At 51.0% G+C, this 16,635-nt stretch overlaps 1 protein-coding gene across 6 annotated transcripts; it reads right to left on the bottom strand.

Moving 5' to 3' along the window:
* Positions 1–911: 911 nt before the first annotated feature.
* On the bottom strand, positions 912–16,346 carry Ube2i (ubiquitin conjugating enzyme E2 I). Of its 6 annotated transcripts, none has more exons than XM_087910759.1 (8): positions 16,141–16,346; positions 10,765–10,841; positions 10,544–10,627; positions 9,334–9,406; positions 5,760–5,869; positions 5,565–5,644; positions 4,624–4,753; positions 912–2,943 (listed from the first exon to the last, which is right to left on the bottom strand). In XM_087910759.1, exons 2-8 carry the CDS (start codon positions 10,828–10,830, stop codon positions 2,923–2,925), a joined length of 564 nt encoding a protein of 187 aa, XP_087766885.1. In that variant the 5' UTR covers positions 10,831–10,841; positions 16,141–16,346; the 3' UTR covers positions 912–2,922. The 6 variants fall into 6 exon arrangements, with proteins under 6 accessions (XP_087766885.1, XP_087766883.1, XP_087766884.1 ...); XM_087910757.1 differs by lacking the exon at positions 16,141–16,346 and adding an exon at positions 15,831–16,067; XM_087910758.1 differs by lacking the exon at positions 16,141–16,346 and adding an exon at positions 14,974–15,131.
* Positions 16,347–16,635: the final 289 nt, after the last annotated feature.

The following is a 16,635-nucleotide window of genomic DNA, read 5'->3' as shown; positions in this document are numbered from 1 at the left end:
TGGCCCTTAGGACAATAAAATTAGGCAATGGCTCCTGACAGGGTGTTTGGAAGCTCCCACCTGATAAGAGCAACAGGCTGAAAAGTCATGAGTGGTTTGTACCATTAGAAGCAGAATAGCTAGCTGGGTGGTCCCAGTATGTGGGAGGCAGAGGCACGCAGATCTCTTGAGTTCAGGCCAACCCGGGCTACAGAGTGAGTGCCAGAACAGGTTCCAAAGCTACACAGAGAAACCGTGTCTCAAAAAGCAAACAGAGGAAAAAGCAGAGTAGCAAGTGTGTGAGGAGCCCTGGCTGGCTGTGTCCAGAAGGCACTAAACACTTGCTATAAGGGAGAACATGGGGTACAGGAGAGCAGACACTCTGGCTGCCTTGCCTCATGTCTTGGCTTAGATGCTTGATAAATGCACCAGCTTTCCATGCCTCAGTTTCCCTGTCTGTCTAGTGGGGACACCACTATTACTCATTTCATAGGGCTGCTAGGAGTCACTGAGTTGGTCCACACGGAGCTCTCAGCATCAGTTCTGGCACAAAGTTAGTATCTCAGGCCCTAAGCCTCAACTATGGCTAATTTGAGGGATTTCTGAAGTCATGGCGAGTCCAGGAGGAAACAGTTGTTTTCACAAGTCTCACAAAGTTGACCAGAGGCTGTATCTCTCTTCAGCTACAGTCCCTACCTCCATCAGCACCTCAAAGAGCACTCACTTCGATACCTATTAGTAAAACTTCCCTCACCAACAGAGCCACCCAGGGAGCGAGCACACCTTACTTCAGCAGGCTTGGGGGCGGGAGGATGCTGGTGAGATGTGGATCTTTAACAGGTGCAGACTGGTAACGGGGCGCAAGAGAACCCCAGTAGGACTAGCAGAGATTAGAGGCAGGCACGAGGAAGCCACAGACACAACCTAAGGGCTGCCATTTGTGGAAATGTTTTAATTGGAGATTTGTAGATACAGTGGTTAATCTGTTGCCCACAATTCCTTACCAATGAGGCCTCATGCTGGGATACCCTCCTCCCCACCATCTGAACACAGGATGGTCATAGACCATGTTCTCATGTTACAAAATTCACATCTCTGGTAAGCCAAGGACTGTGGTACAAAGGAACATTCCATAGCCGGAGTCACTACAGCTTGCTAGAAACATCAGTTACTTTAGAATACTTTAACTATAAAATATATTGAATTTCCATATATTAACCATATACATGTGTACCTATTACTAAATGTAGTCAGTTGTTACAAAATAAGACATTCTGGGAGAGCAGGCCACATACACACATCAGTCTGAACTCCCCAGGTGAGGCCCTGTGCCACCAACTGCCAACTGTCCATCCAAACTCAATTCTGGACTGTTCTGGTGGCTAAACATACCCACAAGGCGCTGGTAACCCAGTCCGTGCAGGCACCACCAGCTGCGGGAGTACAAGTCCCTCCAACTTCAGAGTGAAGGCTCCTGGCTGCAGACCTGGGCATGGGCCCAGCCCTCCCTTGCTTGGTCCCTGAACTTGAGCCACTGGTGACTGGTTCCCATGCCAAGGGTCTTCCAGGGGGTCTCAGGAACAAGTCTGATGGAGACTGTGATCACTGGCTGTGTCCACTGCACCTCCCTGTGCTCTGTAAGCCCCAAGATCACACATCCAGCCTGGCCCAGGCATGGGCTATAGGCCATTGATAGATAAGTTTCTCCCTAGACCAGGTCCAACAGAGTATATGGACAGTGGTCCCTGAGGTCATCCTGTGCCGAGGCCACAACCGGTCTGGTCCCCTGGGTTGCAGGGTGGGACTGAATGCCAGCCAGAAGGTGCAGGAGTCATGTGCTCAGGTGCTCTAGACAAGGACCTGCTGTTTGCCAGAGCCGGTGACAGGGTTGCCTCCTCCAGGGTGCAAGGGCAGAACATCAAAAGGCCTGAAGCCAGCTACCAGTGCCCAGTGGGGCTCACAATACAATTGGCAGGCAGGGAGATCAATGCAGACCACTGTGTCCTTGGCCCTCCCTTGGCCTGGATCAGCCAGTCTTTCACCCTGCTGGGTTTACGAAAGCTGTGTGCAGATTCCGACTTCTTGAGGGTCTCACGCCGCCTGGTACCTCAAGGCCCAAAGACTCAGGTGGGGAGAACAGAACACACCTCTGTACATAGTCCTATTTACAAAGAACCAGATGAAGATGGAGTTGCATGTGGCCTGGGCACAACTCTAGCAGAAGCTGGGAGAACTCCTAGGTGTTGGTCCTGGGGCTTGGCAAGGGCTGCAGCCATATAAGGAGGGCCAGGCATACTGAAGTACCTCCTCACATTTTAATGATGATAATGCAACAAAAACCTTTATATAAACAGTTTATTTACTCTAAACAGCAACACAGACAAAACGCCATATAAACACAAAGGAAGTGGTGCAGAATGGAGACGCTGGCCAACTTTGGATCTGAGGCTCATAAGCAACAGCCCAGGTTTCTGAGGAGGTCGAGGGTGGGGAGGGAGGGACAGTGTGGTTCTGTCATATAGCCAGCTGGAGGCCAGAGCTCTGAACAGTGGGAAGCATGCCTGCATCCGAGCGCGAAGAAACTAGCTCCTAGGGGCTTACCAAGTACAAAAGTTTATCATTTTACAGCAGTTGAAATACTGACATCAATATTAAAATAAAAGCAAGTTTTACATAACAATCAAAAATACAAAAGACTGAAGGAAGAGACCCTGTATGAAAAACTGGGGCAATTCAGCGAATTGAGACTGTATATGCCAGTGGCGGAAATGGAAAATGGCGCCCGCTCAACCCTCCCAGGCGACTAGTAACTGTACGCAGTGACTTAGATCTGCAAAAGGTTGTAAACAAGTTCTTGCCAAGCCAATCCCTTCCTCGTCATGGAGCCACAGGGCCGCTGCTTATGAGGGGGCAAACTTCTTCGCTTGTGCTCGAACCCTTTTCTCATATTCCACTCTGTTTTGGCTGAGGAGGTCAAGAGAGAAAACACAGTTAGACAGGGTGATAACATGACCCACGCGGGCAGGGCAGTAAAGTGGTTGTACCTGGTGGCCACTGTGACGGGAGGGGCAGCAACCTCCATTGAGAAGTTCTGTGGCCACCTCAGCCCCTGAGGGACAGAATAGAGACTACCACCTAGAAGACAAAGTGGCCCTGGCTTCCTGCAGTGTCATTACCTGTGCTATGTCTAGCCTCCCACTGGAGCAGGGCAACGGCACTCACAACACTCCCACCACTGACTTGTAAGTGCAGTCTGCCAGTTCCAGTACCGGGAAACCAGAACCATGGTGAACTCAGCACATCATGGCCTAGAAATCTTGGCTAAAGTGACCTTCTCACCTCAGCTTCCTGGTACAGCCAGGAACAAAAGTATGCACCTCCACCTAGCAAGTTTTAGCAAGACTGATTTTCTTTTGTGTTTCTTCTTTAAAAAAAAAAAAAAAAAAAAAGCTTTGTTCTATCTGCATGTTTGCCTGAAGGCCAGAAGAGGGCACCAGATCTCATTATAGATGGTTGCGAGCCACCATGTGGTTGCTGGGAATTGAACTCAGGATTTCTGGAAGAGCAGCCGGTGCTCTTAACCACTGAGCCACCTCTCCAGCCCGCACAACTGGTATTCATCAGCTATAATGAGCAAGTATGACACAGGGTTATCAAGTGGAGAACAGCCCATCGGCACTAGGTTTTGTTCAGTAAGAACATCTGTGGGCTTTCAATATGGAAGGCATGGACCCACTGCTGAGACTTCAGACCTAGGCTGGCCTGCACAGTGTGTAGGAACAGAAAACTGACATAAGAAACAATTTGACCTTGAGGACTATGGGAACAAAGAAGACATTTGCATGAACTGCAATAGCCAAGTGCTTCTACAGCAAGCCTGAGCCCAAGCTGCCCAGCCTCAGAGTTTACAGACACTCTCAAAACCTAGACAGAATAGCCAAGGTGCAAATGACAGGTTTTTGTGCGAAGGTCACCCCAGAAAGGCCCAGTACCAAAACCCTAGCAGGGAGGACATAATACTTAGTAGCCATGCTAGTCCCAGGAGGGGGCTGTGGCTACCATGGGGACAGCAGCCCAATGCTCATCCAGCAGCACCACTATTCACTGAACAAGGATACTAGACAATGACAGCCAGCAAGGCAACAGTCACTCAGGAAAGGGGGACATAAAGCTTCTACATATATGTGAAAACAAGCACACAAAGCAAGCCAGTGAGAGATCTGGATGATGCAGCAGAAAGTAAGCCCGCCACTGAAAACTGAAGTAAATGCTAGAAAAACAGAGCCCATGTTACCTGGGTAAGAACCAAACCCTCAGGTCAGCTGTGGACAGAGCTAGGTCCAAGAAAGAGTGCAGTGATAAGCACTAGCCAGTGAGAGGTTCCAAGGGTCTGGCAGGAGCATACCCGCTTCATGAGGCACACAGGCCAGTAACAGCACCCCACACAAGGGTCAGGCCCCGAAGAGCCTGGAGCACAGGTGGTCAGTGCAGAGCAGGCATGCACCGAGTGTAAGCTGCATTCCCAAGGTTCTAGTGACAATTCTAGGCAGGCCTGCCTTGGTCACCAGAGGCAGCACACAAGCACCAAGGCTGGGCATGTGCCCCACTTTCCTCTGGTCTCTCCCCTGAAGATACAGTGCATACCATTCCTCCCTCTTCCTGCTTAGTTCTTGGGAGAGCAGATCCAGTGGGGAGATGAATCTCATCAGGGTCACAGGTTAAAATAGAGGTGCCTAGGAATCTACCCACATCAGGAGGAGTAGAGGGTTGGTGCCTAAGACACAGGGAGAGCAGCAGGTTCAAGGTCCCTGCAATGGGACCAATTTTGGGAGTCTCAGCCAGAATTACTTCAGTGCTTGCCTAGATCAGCAGGATCCTTGCAGACAGCGAAGACAAAGCATACATAGAGTGTTCTGTCAGTTATTATTTTGGCGTCATTCTAATTCAGAGGCAGAGAATTCTTTTTTACCTCCCTGGAAGTCACCAGACTCCCAACTTAGCTTCATTATGGCCCCACACATTAGTCCAGAGGATGATGGGGTGGGGTGGGGGTAGAAGTCCAGGACACCAAAAACATGGAACCTCCATTTTCAGGGTTTTCCTTGCTGCCTACAGCACTGGTTGAACTGTCATTTAAATTCTAACTTGATGTTTACATGATGTCATCCTCCCTCAGCAGATGCAGAACTAAGAGCACTGTCCTAGCAAGAAGGCTGTGCTATATCATGCAGCAGGCCACAACTCTATACACCTACCACAGACACTAAAGTGTCCACCGGTGCCCACATCACCTGTCATCTGTCACCTTACCTTACATCATGCTCTGGTCCCCTGTTCTGGCTCAGGGTAAGCTCCTTGTACACATAGTTCTGTTGCTATGTACGTTGTCAGACACGTACAATTTCCTTGATGATTCTCTGACCACATTCCATGGTCACCTAGTGTAGTGCTGCCACCAAGTGGGAGTTTGTGCCTCTCCCTCAGAGCTTCCCTGAGCAAGCCTAACACCCCAGAGCTCCTGTCTGCAGGCAGTCAGTCTCAACTCCCAGGGAAGGAAGGTTAGCCAGTGGGTGGTTGCTACTCACCAGTAAATTGTGTAGGCCTCTGCTTGAGCTGGGTCTTGGATATTTGGTTCATTTAGAAGTTCTTGTATTCCTAATAAGATCTGTGGGAGAAACATATAATCAGTCAACACTGATGGGGCTTGCAGGGTTGATAAGAGGCCTTGGACACTGTGAACAGGGCTGACCACGCAGGCTGGCCAGCTGCCTACCCCATACCTGCTTGATCGTGATAGCTGGCCTCCAGTCCTTGTCCTCCTCCAAGATGGACAGGCACACTGTGCCAGAAGGATACACGTTTGGGTGAAACAGTGGTGGCTCAAATTTACCTGGACAACAGGGAAAGAAAGGAATACTTCTGGAGGCAGATGCTGTCCCCCAGCCCACGCTGCCCTTGCTTTCCTTCCTGACAATGATGCACCTTTAAAAGAAACTCAAACTCAGTAGCAGAGAGGCCAGAAAGAGGAGGATGAGAATACACCTCTTCCTCCTGAGCCAAGCCTGGACACACCAGACAGCTCTGCTTGAGGAGATTGGAGCAGCCAAGGTGAGACCATGGCCAGGAGCTGAGGCAGTTGAGCCTATGACCTTCCCCCATGCCCCTAGTCAGAGGGGACAAACTTTTAAGGCTGGAGCGTGTAAACCACTCCACCACACAGGTGTCAAGCGCAGCACGTTTCTTTACAATAGACAAATCTGCCACAAGCCCCACTCAGGCTCTGTTCCACAGCTGATATTTAGGATGTGCCTCACTTTGGCCCAGGCAAGCTTCCTATTTATTTTCAAAAATCTATACTCAAAAAAGTACAAGTCTAAAGGCAGCTTGGCTTATCAGCACATGAAGGGGCCCGGGCAGGGCACTTCCCTCGTGTACATAAGGCTTTGGAATGGGCTGGGCAGCTGTGGTGGCAACACAGCTATACCAGCTACTCTGTAGGCTAGGCAGAAGACTGAGTTGAAGGATAGCCCAGGCATCTCAGTGAAGTCTTATTTTTTTTTTTTTTAAAGGAGTAGGGTTGGAGAGATGGCTTAGTGGTTATGAACATCGTGCTTCCAGGGAATCTGGGTTCAATCCCAGGAGTTGTTTTGTTTCTTTTTCTTTTTTTTGAAGTTTTTCAAGACAAGGTTTCTATGTATAGTATAGCCTTGACTGTCTTAGAATTCACTATATAGACCAGGCTGGCCTCAAACTCACGGAGATTTGCCTGTCTGTGCTTTTTGAATGCTGGGATTAAAGGTGTGTACCACCACCGTGTATGTGGGGAGTAGCTGCTTCTGGTCCAGAGAAGAGTGAGAGTTAAGTATGTGCATGTCTTAACATACGAGCATTGAGGTGCCCACAAAAGCCAGAGGATCCTCCTGTAGCGGGAGTCCCAGATGGTGGTGAATTACTCAATGTCAATTCTGAAAGCTCAACTTGAATCCTGTGCAAGAGCTGTATATGCTCTTAACTGTTGGCATCTCTCTAGCCCCTCACAGAAAGGTTTTTAGTGGATATATTGCCGCTGTTAATGTAACTTTGAGGGCTAAACAAGATAAATAGTATAGCCTGCGGGCTGGAGAGATGGCTTAGTGGTTAAGAGCACCGGCAGCTCTTCCAGAGGAGCTGAGTTCAATTCCAGCAACTGCATGGTAGCTCACAGCTGTCTATAACTTCAGATCCAGGGGATCTGACATCCTCATAGACAAATGTACACATAAAATAAAAAAATAATGCACCCTGCTGAGCTTCAGTTACTGTAATGTTCTAGAGCCAGCAACATGGTTCACTGGGTAAAGGCACTAGCTGCCAAGCCTGATGGTTTCAGTTTTATCCCTGGGACTCACATAATGGAAGAAGAAAACGCATACGAGCTATACTCTGGCTTCCACACATATGCTGTTGTATATGTGCTTGCTGGCGCACACAATATACATAGTAATTTTTTTGTTTTTGAGATAGGGTTTCCTCTGTGTAACCTTGGCTTCCCTGAAACTTGCTCTGTAGACAGGCTGGACTCAACTCAGAGTTCCACCCCTCTCTGCCTCCCAAGTACTGGGATTAAAGGCATGCACCACCACTGCCCAGCTAGTTCTGTTAAACTCTAATTGTCCATGAACTTTAAATAACAAAAAATGCACGACTGCAGCTCAGTGATGGAATACTTGCCTAGCACCCATGAGGCCCTGGTTCAAACCAAGGCACCACAAAAATAAATACTAAATTAATGAAGAAACAAAGATGGGAGAGAAAGAATGAACACCAGGCATTAACATTGAAAGTTCACAGAAAACATAAGGTCTGTCCAGAGGGGCTGAGATTTACAGTGTGTGCCTTGTCACTGTGGGTTACTGAATGCCAATCCAAGCAATGCTATGAGAAAGAACTTGAATGAGACTTGTGCCCCAGGTATACCAATATGCAAATGGAGAGGGTAGTGGGTGCCTAGGTCTTAAAACTAATCCGATCAGGTTCTCTAGCTCAACTGTCTCACAACTGGTCAGGGTCTCCAGTCCTGGTTCCCATTTCCACAGATCTCTGGCTGTTGCCTTAATTTAAAAAACAAAACAAAACAGAGGAGGACAAGGTGGCACACATCTTTAACCCCAGCTAGGAGGACAGCCGTCTTTGTACATAATTCATGAGAGTATCCTGGGCTTCTTAGAAATGCCCATGGTTTCCAGCACACAGAGTTCTCTCTCAGGGTATTTGGTTCTACTGTGAATTACTTAGTTTTCAAACTCCCACGTGCTACAATCCATTTCTTCATTTTTCCCTTATAAGAAGTTGCATCTTGGTTTTCCTTGTCAGTTGAGAAACTTCTCGCTTCATTGTATTTGCTTAGGATTCCAGAACCACATGAAAGCAATGAGACAAGCAATTGTGTCTGTCTCAACCTTAGATTCCTACCCCCTAATCAAATGAAAGCACTAATTGGCTGTGCAGTGGTGGTGCACGCCTTTAATCACAGCACTTGAAAGGCAGAGGCAGGTAGACCTTGAGTTCAAGGATAGCCTGGTCTACAGAGCCAGTTCTAGGACAGCCAAAGCTACACAGAGAAACCCTGTCTTGAACCCCTCCATTGCTCCAAATATCCCACTAATAATAGCATTGCAGAAAACACTGAGACACAAGGTGTCCTAAACAAAGTAAGAGTCCACCCAGTGGTTCCCAATAAGGTATGTTTAAGTACTCCTGGTGGGGTCACTGCAATGGGCAACATCTCTATTTACAAGTCAACCGTGAAAGCTCAGACCTGGTCATACCCTGGGCAGAATGGTGGTGGTGGGCACTGCATCCCCAAGCAAGTTCTGCAGAGCTTGTTTAGCCTTCTGGACCCAGTCCAGCCTTTACTTTTGATCTACTGACCTGAAGGCTCATCATTCAGGCCACAGATAGTCTGTCACTAAGATGCGAGGCATGAATGGGAATAAACAATGCAGCAGCAGCAGACTGGAATGAAGGAGATTCTTCTCTCCTTTGGTGCTTTGAATTAATGCATATGCTAACCACTCACTCAACCTAGGAAAGCCTTGAGACGCCTGCTCTCCTACTCCCCACTGGCACCTGCGGGCACCAAATCATCCAAGAGCTTACACTTGGAACTCACAACTTTCCCTCTGAAATGTGGTACCCCCTGATTGACTGGGATTAGAGACCACACCAATTACATGCTCTTCTATCCTGGGACTTGTGATCCAAGTTGACTCACCAAAACTGCTTTTATCCCAGCACTGACACCTGCTGGGCAGAGCATCCGGCTCCCAAAAGGAGGCTCTGGGAAGGGGACTGCAAGCTCTCTGCAGAACTTACATTTTGGTGGTGAGGACGGATAGTCATCTTTGAAAAGCATCCGCAGTTTGAACAAGCCTCCTTCCCATGGAGTCTGTGGGAAGGGAACTAAGGTTAGATACGTAGCTCACTTGCCAAGTAAGACCAGAAGTTTCCCCAAACTCAGGTGCTTTGGGCCGATTCTCTAACAGCCCCACACCATCACTGTACCTCTAGGGCTGAAGACGACGCCCACTTGTGCCTACGGGGAGCTAGACAGCGACCTTCCTCAGATAGGATGGAAACAGGGGAGCCTGCCAGATGCTGGAGGGCTCAGGACCCACAATTCTTGGGTGGCTGAGAACACCAAAGAGCCCAGAACACCAGCAAACAAAGCTGGGCCCAGCAGTTTGTACCTGTATTAGTCAAGTCTGCACCTTGGAGCCTACCCAGGGACGGACAGGGTACTATTCCCCAACCCACCAGCTTCCCTACCCCCAGGTCATGCGATGGAAGCACTATGGTGGAACTGCTCAACCCTGACTCTGACTCTCAGTACAGGACAGGGACCCACCCCCACACTCTGTGACAGAGCCTTGTACTGATGAACCCAACTTGCATTTCGCTCAGGTGCTAAGCTGAACCTGTAGGTCCTAGTTTGGACAATGGTTGAAGTAATAGGAGACCTTCTCTGTCACATGATTTACAAGTTCTGGGCAAGGACAACAAACTGGTAACACCGAGGCCAATGTGCACACAGCCTGTGCTCTCCAGGGGCAACTTGTCACTGGGGCTTACAACTTTGTACCCAGCAATCTTGGCCTGATCCTCATCCCAAGGTTTTCACTGATCCAATAATTTGCCAGGGTCCAAGCCTCCCTACCACTACAGCCCACTCCTTGGCTTGGTGAGGGCTGTGACTTGGTAGGCTAGCTGTGGTCAGATGCCAGAGACATGGAAATCCAAGTCCCTTCTAGTAGTTCTGTTCTCTCAAATCTCTTGTTAAAAACAGTTAGGTACAGGGGCTGGAGAGATAGCTCAGTGGTTAAGAGCACTGACTTGCTCTTCCAGAGGACCCGGGTTCAATTCCCAGCACCCACAAGGCAGCTCACAACTGTCTGAAGATCCAGTTCCAGGGGATCTGACACTTCACACCAATGCACATAAAAGATAAAAAGTTAAATAAAACATAAAATATTAAAAAACAAACAAACAAAAACCAGTTAGGTACAAAGCCAATGGCAGCCCTTACCCCCTTCTTCCCAGGGATAGCGCACTCCCAATTCATCAGGTTCATCGTGCCATCAGGGTTCTTTGTTGGGACAGCCACAAAGCCCTGAGAAAGAACAGTCACAAAACAAACCAGCTCAGAGAACAAGCCTGGATCTCACCCAGTGGCTACAGGCTGAGCAGCAGGGAACACAATCCAACAGAAGGCCCCTCCTTGTGGCTCAGAAAAAGAACACTCCTTACAAAAGGGTGGTCCTTCCTCCAAGCTTTCCTTTCCTGGGCAAGTCGGCTGAGGGCAATCCCCGACATATTCAAAGTCCCTGGAACAGACAGCACAAAGGGACGGTTAGGTGAAGCACACGCACACATGTACACACGTACACACACACACACACCTGTGCCATCTCCCCACCCCCATCTCAGTCAAAGAAGGCTGTTTCCAAGAAGCAGGTGAATAAGGCTAAGTCCAGCTGGGCAAGCTGCCTTTGAGCAAGTGCTGACATTATAACCCTCAATAGGTGCTCCCCAGAATACCCCCAGGTAGGCAGGGCACAACTGCTGTCCCTCCTGTGGTTAACAAACCCCAGCCATTGGGAGGGTAGTGAGGAGAGCCTGCACAAAGGCTGTCACCTCCCCAGCAGGCACTGAGCATCTTCAGGAAAGTCTAGGCACCACTCCACAGTCAACTCTCAGGACAGGGAGGGCCTAGCAGGCACCAGACGCACTCACCTAAGGCTAGGATGTGGCTCAGTGGCTCTCTTTAGCACCACAACCCCACTCCCTCCTTCCCCCAAACGCAGGGAGCAGAAGGAGGGTTCACGAACAAGGGACTGCCCTCCAGGTACACCAGATATAGGAGCTCTGGGACCACAACTTAGAATCATTCTTGACAGAAGGACAATCACTACTCCTGAAAGCACCGACAAGAAAAATCTGCACCACAGGGCAGAGAGCAGGGTGAACTTCCACTGGCAGATTACCCCAAGAGACCAGACTAACCGCGCTGCCTCCGGCTATACTACAGCAGCCCACAGGCCTGTCAGCTCAATCCAGATCTGCCCCGTGGCCCTGGGGGAAAGGAGCATTTGCCAGGGCGTATCAGCACACCTGGACAAGGCCCTTAGGTTCCACTCAGCACGGGTAAAGGACCATCTCCACCTAGATCCACAGTCACTTTGACTGTGGCTCCAACCTTGCTGCCACCTGCTCACCCTTTTCCTTTTCCCCTCTTTTTAGTATCACATGAGACAGCACCCAGAGACCTCCAAACTTACAGAGCACTGGGAATCTAGGGGTGTGTGGAAGCAAGCAGCTGACCCCTTGAGCAAGGATCTAGCAGATAAAAAAAGGTATCTTTCTAAAGTGGTTCACACTGAGCTGCTTCTCAGGACAAAAGTCCCATATCTGATTCCAACTTGAGGCTTCCACCATTCTCATGTGGGGCTCCACTGGGCTTGTGGACAAAATCTCCCAGCAGAACCAGCACCAGCTTAGCCTCTGTTTTCTTTTCCAAGTGATCTCTAAGCACTGGGATATCCTGTAGTCTTCTCTCTCAGGCATAGCCTTCAATCTTCTCAGGACAAGAGCAAGATTCTTGCTAGAATAGGCTCCTGCTAGCTTATACTTAGCTCAGGCTGCCCATCTTACCTACACTGTCCTGACTCCCCTAGGAACCACCCTGCATTCTTGACACAGTGGGGGGGGGGAGAGAGAGGGGGAGGAGGGCCCTCTACAGCTCACACATCTGCCCAGAGGCCTCATTCCCCGCGCCACAGGTTGGCTAATTAAATATGCACCTCCACCTGTGTGAGCATAGTTCTCTGGTATCTCCTAAACAGACACACTAGGTCAAAGCAATCTTGTAGAGCCCTGCACTGAGGTCCTAGATGGCTTGTTTTTTAGCTAAGAGTCTCATAATGTAGCCCAGGCTAGCCTGAAACTCACAACAATCCTTCTGGCTAGCTCCTTAGTATTGGGATTATAGGCGTGAACCACAACTGGTCTCTAGACAGCTTTTCTTTCCCCACCCCCTTTTGAGATAGGGTCTCACCATGTGGCCAGAGCTGGCCCAGAAACACACCATGTAGACCAGATTGGCCTTAACAAACTGGCCTGAGTGTTGGCCATTACAGGCATGCACTACCACACCTGGCCCTAGATTTCTCTTGATGACTTCATCAAATACACCAGTAGAAAAGGGCTAGGACTGCCACCAGGGGTGGAGCATCGCCTAGGAGCCCATTTTTCAGGAACCCGGGTGAGGTCACTATTAAACAAACGCATGGACAGGCGGTGGTGAAACACGCCTTTAATCTAGCTAGCACTCAGGAGGCAGATGCAGGTGGATCTGCAGGTTCGAGGCCAGCCTGGTCTACAGAGTGAGCTCCAGGACAGCCAGGGTCACAGAGAAACCCTGTCTCAAAACAAAAAAGCAAAACCACAAACACCCAGTATTGGTATTTTTAATATCCTATACAATACGAAGAAACTCTTTAAGAAGCACAAGCCACAGGACAAGCTTGTGACAGAGCCATCAAGTGCCACAAACTCCAGTCAAAGTCCAAAGTGTACAAACTAAAGACTCCTCTCTTACATGATCTTAAGTCAAAAAACAAAGGCTCAAGCCCAAACCCAAACTGTCCCTCCCCACCACAGGAGTAGAGACTGTCCAAAACAAGCATATCACCAAGGTTCTACCACCAAACCCCCAAGACCTGTCTGTCTGAATATTCATCTTAGGAAACATAAGATCCAGGTGGCACTCATCCAAAATGGAAGGACAGGTTGCTGCCCACATGGACTCACTGTTAGGAAGAGAGGAGCCACAACACCCAGGTGATACTGGCATGAGAAACATGGCAAGGAAGGACTAACTCTGAGCTGTCTAGTTAGAAGGGCACAGGGGTGTACATGTGTGGGGCAGACCTGAAGAAGTCAATAGCTGGAGCAGAGCTTGGAAGCCTAAGGCTTCACTTCCAATTAGTTCTCAGTGGGCAGGCCTAACTGCCCCCTCAGGCTTAGGAGCACAAGCACTCTACCTTCCCCAACTGAGGGTAGGCTGTAAAGGAGCTGCCACCCCCATCCAGCCAATCAGATGGCAGAAGATCCCAAGCAAGGCTGGGTAGGACTTCCAAACAGGTTCCCAAACACCCCTAGCCACTGCTCTGGAGAAAGGGCCAGCCCAGAGAACTCTGTCCTAGCATCCAAATGCGACTATCCCAGTGTGAAAACAACTGAGGAGCTGCACGTGGCGGCTCAAGCTCCCACACTCAGTATTAAGGAGGCTGAAGGGGGAGAACCGGACCCACCAAGAGTTCAAGGTCAACCTGGGATGCTATCACAAAAGGAGTTATAGGGGAGTGAGAGATAGTTCCGAGTTTTAAAAGGCCTTCTTGCCCTACGGTCGAGCAAAGAAGCCCTAAGGACATATCTGTGATGATCTAAGCAGAAACCTGGTCCTCCCCCACCTTAAGTACAACTCGCCTTCCCGAGTTAACAGCCACTTGGTGAGCTGGAAAGTTTTCTGAGGCAAAGACAAAATAACCCCCAGCTACCAGAGGCAGGCAGGGAATACAGGGCTAGGTCTTCGCATACCAGGCTTCCTGTAATCCGCTGTATTTGTCTGGCGACAGCACGTATTTCAGAACTACTTACCGGCCAGAGAGCATGTGCAAGGTTGCTTATCTCCACCCACCTAGACTCACTCATAGGCAACACGGAGTACCAGGTACTACGGCTGGCTCGGATAAAGCTAAGCGGCCTCTTCCACCCAAATGCATACTGCAGGCCCTAAGAACCCTTCGCTAAAGATACTAGGCTGTTTCTTAAGTTTCCAGCGGCAGAGTCAGCTAGAGGAAGGCAGATTGCCATCACTCACAGCCCAAACATCTTTAGAATCAAAACAATTTCCCCTTCGATGCCTGTTTTCTGTTGCGGAGGCAGGTAACTCACCCACTAAAGCAACAGTTCCTTAAGAATAAGGACAGTGGGGCAGAGAATTTGCACAAAACACCCACAAAATCCAAAGGACAGGCCCAGCGTCTGGGCAACCGACGAAGTGAAGCAAGCCTTCTGCTGCGACTCCGGTGCTTACAGGCCGCGACACGGCCCAGTGCTCACGGCCTTCCTGCACTCCCGCTCGCTCAACCACGGGCCCAGCACCGCCCAGAACGTGTCTGGTGGCTACCGCAAAGCTCAGATCGTCTGTTGGGGGTCAGCGGAGCTCAGTCCGCCAGGAATAGGGGCATAGGGGACCGTGTTCCCAACCCCGCACTCGCCCGGGGCACAGCGGCTGGGCCCCAGTGCCCCAAGGGCCGAGGCTCGGAGGCGGGAGGAGGCCGTGAGCTAGAGGAGGCCGCGGCGGCTCAGCTCGGTGCCTCCCGGAAGCCTACAGGGAACGGCGGGGACGCGGGGCGAGGATCGGAGTGCGCGCGCGGGCCGGTGGCGGCTCACCTGGGCGACCGTGGCCCGGACCGTCGCGGCGGTAGAGGCGGCGGCGCTCCTTTGTCTCGGGACTTCCCTCCGCGCCCGCCGCGCGCAGCCCGGAGCGCAGGACCCCAGCGGGCGGGGCGGGGCGGGGCCTGAACTGGGCTGCCCGCCGCACGCCTGCTCCACGTACGGTGGCTCCTATCTCTTGTCCTACGCCGTCTAGGCAACCACGCGCTTCCCGCCGCCCGCGCTCGGCCGCCGAGCTCTAATTGCCCGCGACCGCCTACAGACCCCGGGCGCGGGGCACCTGTCCAGGCAGGCGGCTCCCTGAACGGCCGCACTCTTAAAGGGGACGCGTACTAAGCTCGAGGGAGCGTCTGCAAACTCCTCTTCGGGATAAGCGCGTCCATTCGAGGACACGCCGGCGAGCCGTGTGGAGGAAAGGAAGCCGAGATTCCCAAGGGTCGTCCGGAAGCTCAGTGGGCACCTTCTCGGGCACAGGCCCTGGAGGTATCCTTGGGCTTAAGGCCCAGGTGCTGGGAGCAAAGATTACTGAGGCCTAAGCATCCTAAGAAACGTCGCAGGACGGTAGCGATCCCCTGAGCAGCAGCACTCTGTGAAACTTTCTGCAATTGGAAGACTCGGGGACCTGGGCGGGGCGTATCTCGAATATACCCAATGAGCTGGCCTCATACAAAGGGCCAAACGCATGCAAAACCGACGGGAAGAGAAATGTGGACGCTCCCTAACTTACAGGCTGGCCCTTGGTGGGGGGAGGGGAACAGGTCTGAACCATGGGGGAGGGGCAGCAGCCGGGACACCCCTCCCCCCCCAACCCCGCCACTACCCCGCAGCCTACACTTCAGTTCCACCTGAAATACCTGTGCGGCTTCTGCTGGCCCTCCTGGACACGTTCTCGTCGCGCTGTGCCCTGGTCCAGTTTCCTCGGCCAGTCCTCAGCAACCCAGCTCCCTACCCGGATGCCTCCTCACCGACGGGACGGGTACTTAGAACCGTCAGCTGGCCCCCTGGTGGCCACCCTGGCGCCTGCTCTACTTTTTGGCGCGTGCCGAGACCTTCCGGGGCCAGTTCCAGCTTCCTGAGATCCTTGAACTATGTATCCGGGGGTCTTGGGAACTCCAGGAGTGACTTCATCTGTTCATCTGTTGGTGTCCCCATCAATGTACTCACCACTCTCTCCCTCCTTATTCCTCTTCCTTTTCTTGTCTTCTGAGGCTGTTAGGTGCTCCGGAACAGGGACCACGGGCCTATGTCCCTTGCCCGTAACTGCCCAGTGTTTCTTGGAGCTCAGCCCATAAATTCCTCCTGTTGTTTTGGAGGGACAGTAAGATCACCATGAGCACCAGATCCTAGAGACCGTGGTCTCTCACTGGGGCTAGGTTGTGTACAAGGTCTGTTTAGAAACAATCCCCTGCCACCCAGCTGTAGCGGTTGGTGACCCCAGCAGGCCTGTCCCCCTCAATAGAAGGTATCGATTTTGGGTCTGTCCCAGCCTACACCGCAGCTCCCAAGACTGATAGCTCCTGGGCCCACGTGTTGACCCAGCCCACCGCTGACCTGTGTATCATCAGGGACCAAAGTCATCAGTAGATTGTCTGAGTCTTCTGGGTGACCCACCACGAGACCAGTGTTTTAAAGTGACCGAGTAATTTTTTAATTTTTAGG

This window comes from Myodes glareolus, chromosome 9, assembly GCF_982192425.1.
Source record: "Myodes glareolus chromosome 9, mMyoGla1.1, whole genome shotgun sequence".
Taxonomy (NCBI): Eukaryota; Metazoa; Chordata; class Mammalia; order Rodentia; family Cricetidae; genus Myodes; species Myodes glareolus.
Note: the sequence above shows the minus strand (reverse complement) of the source record. Positions and strands in the feature narration are given on the sequence as shown.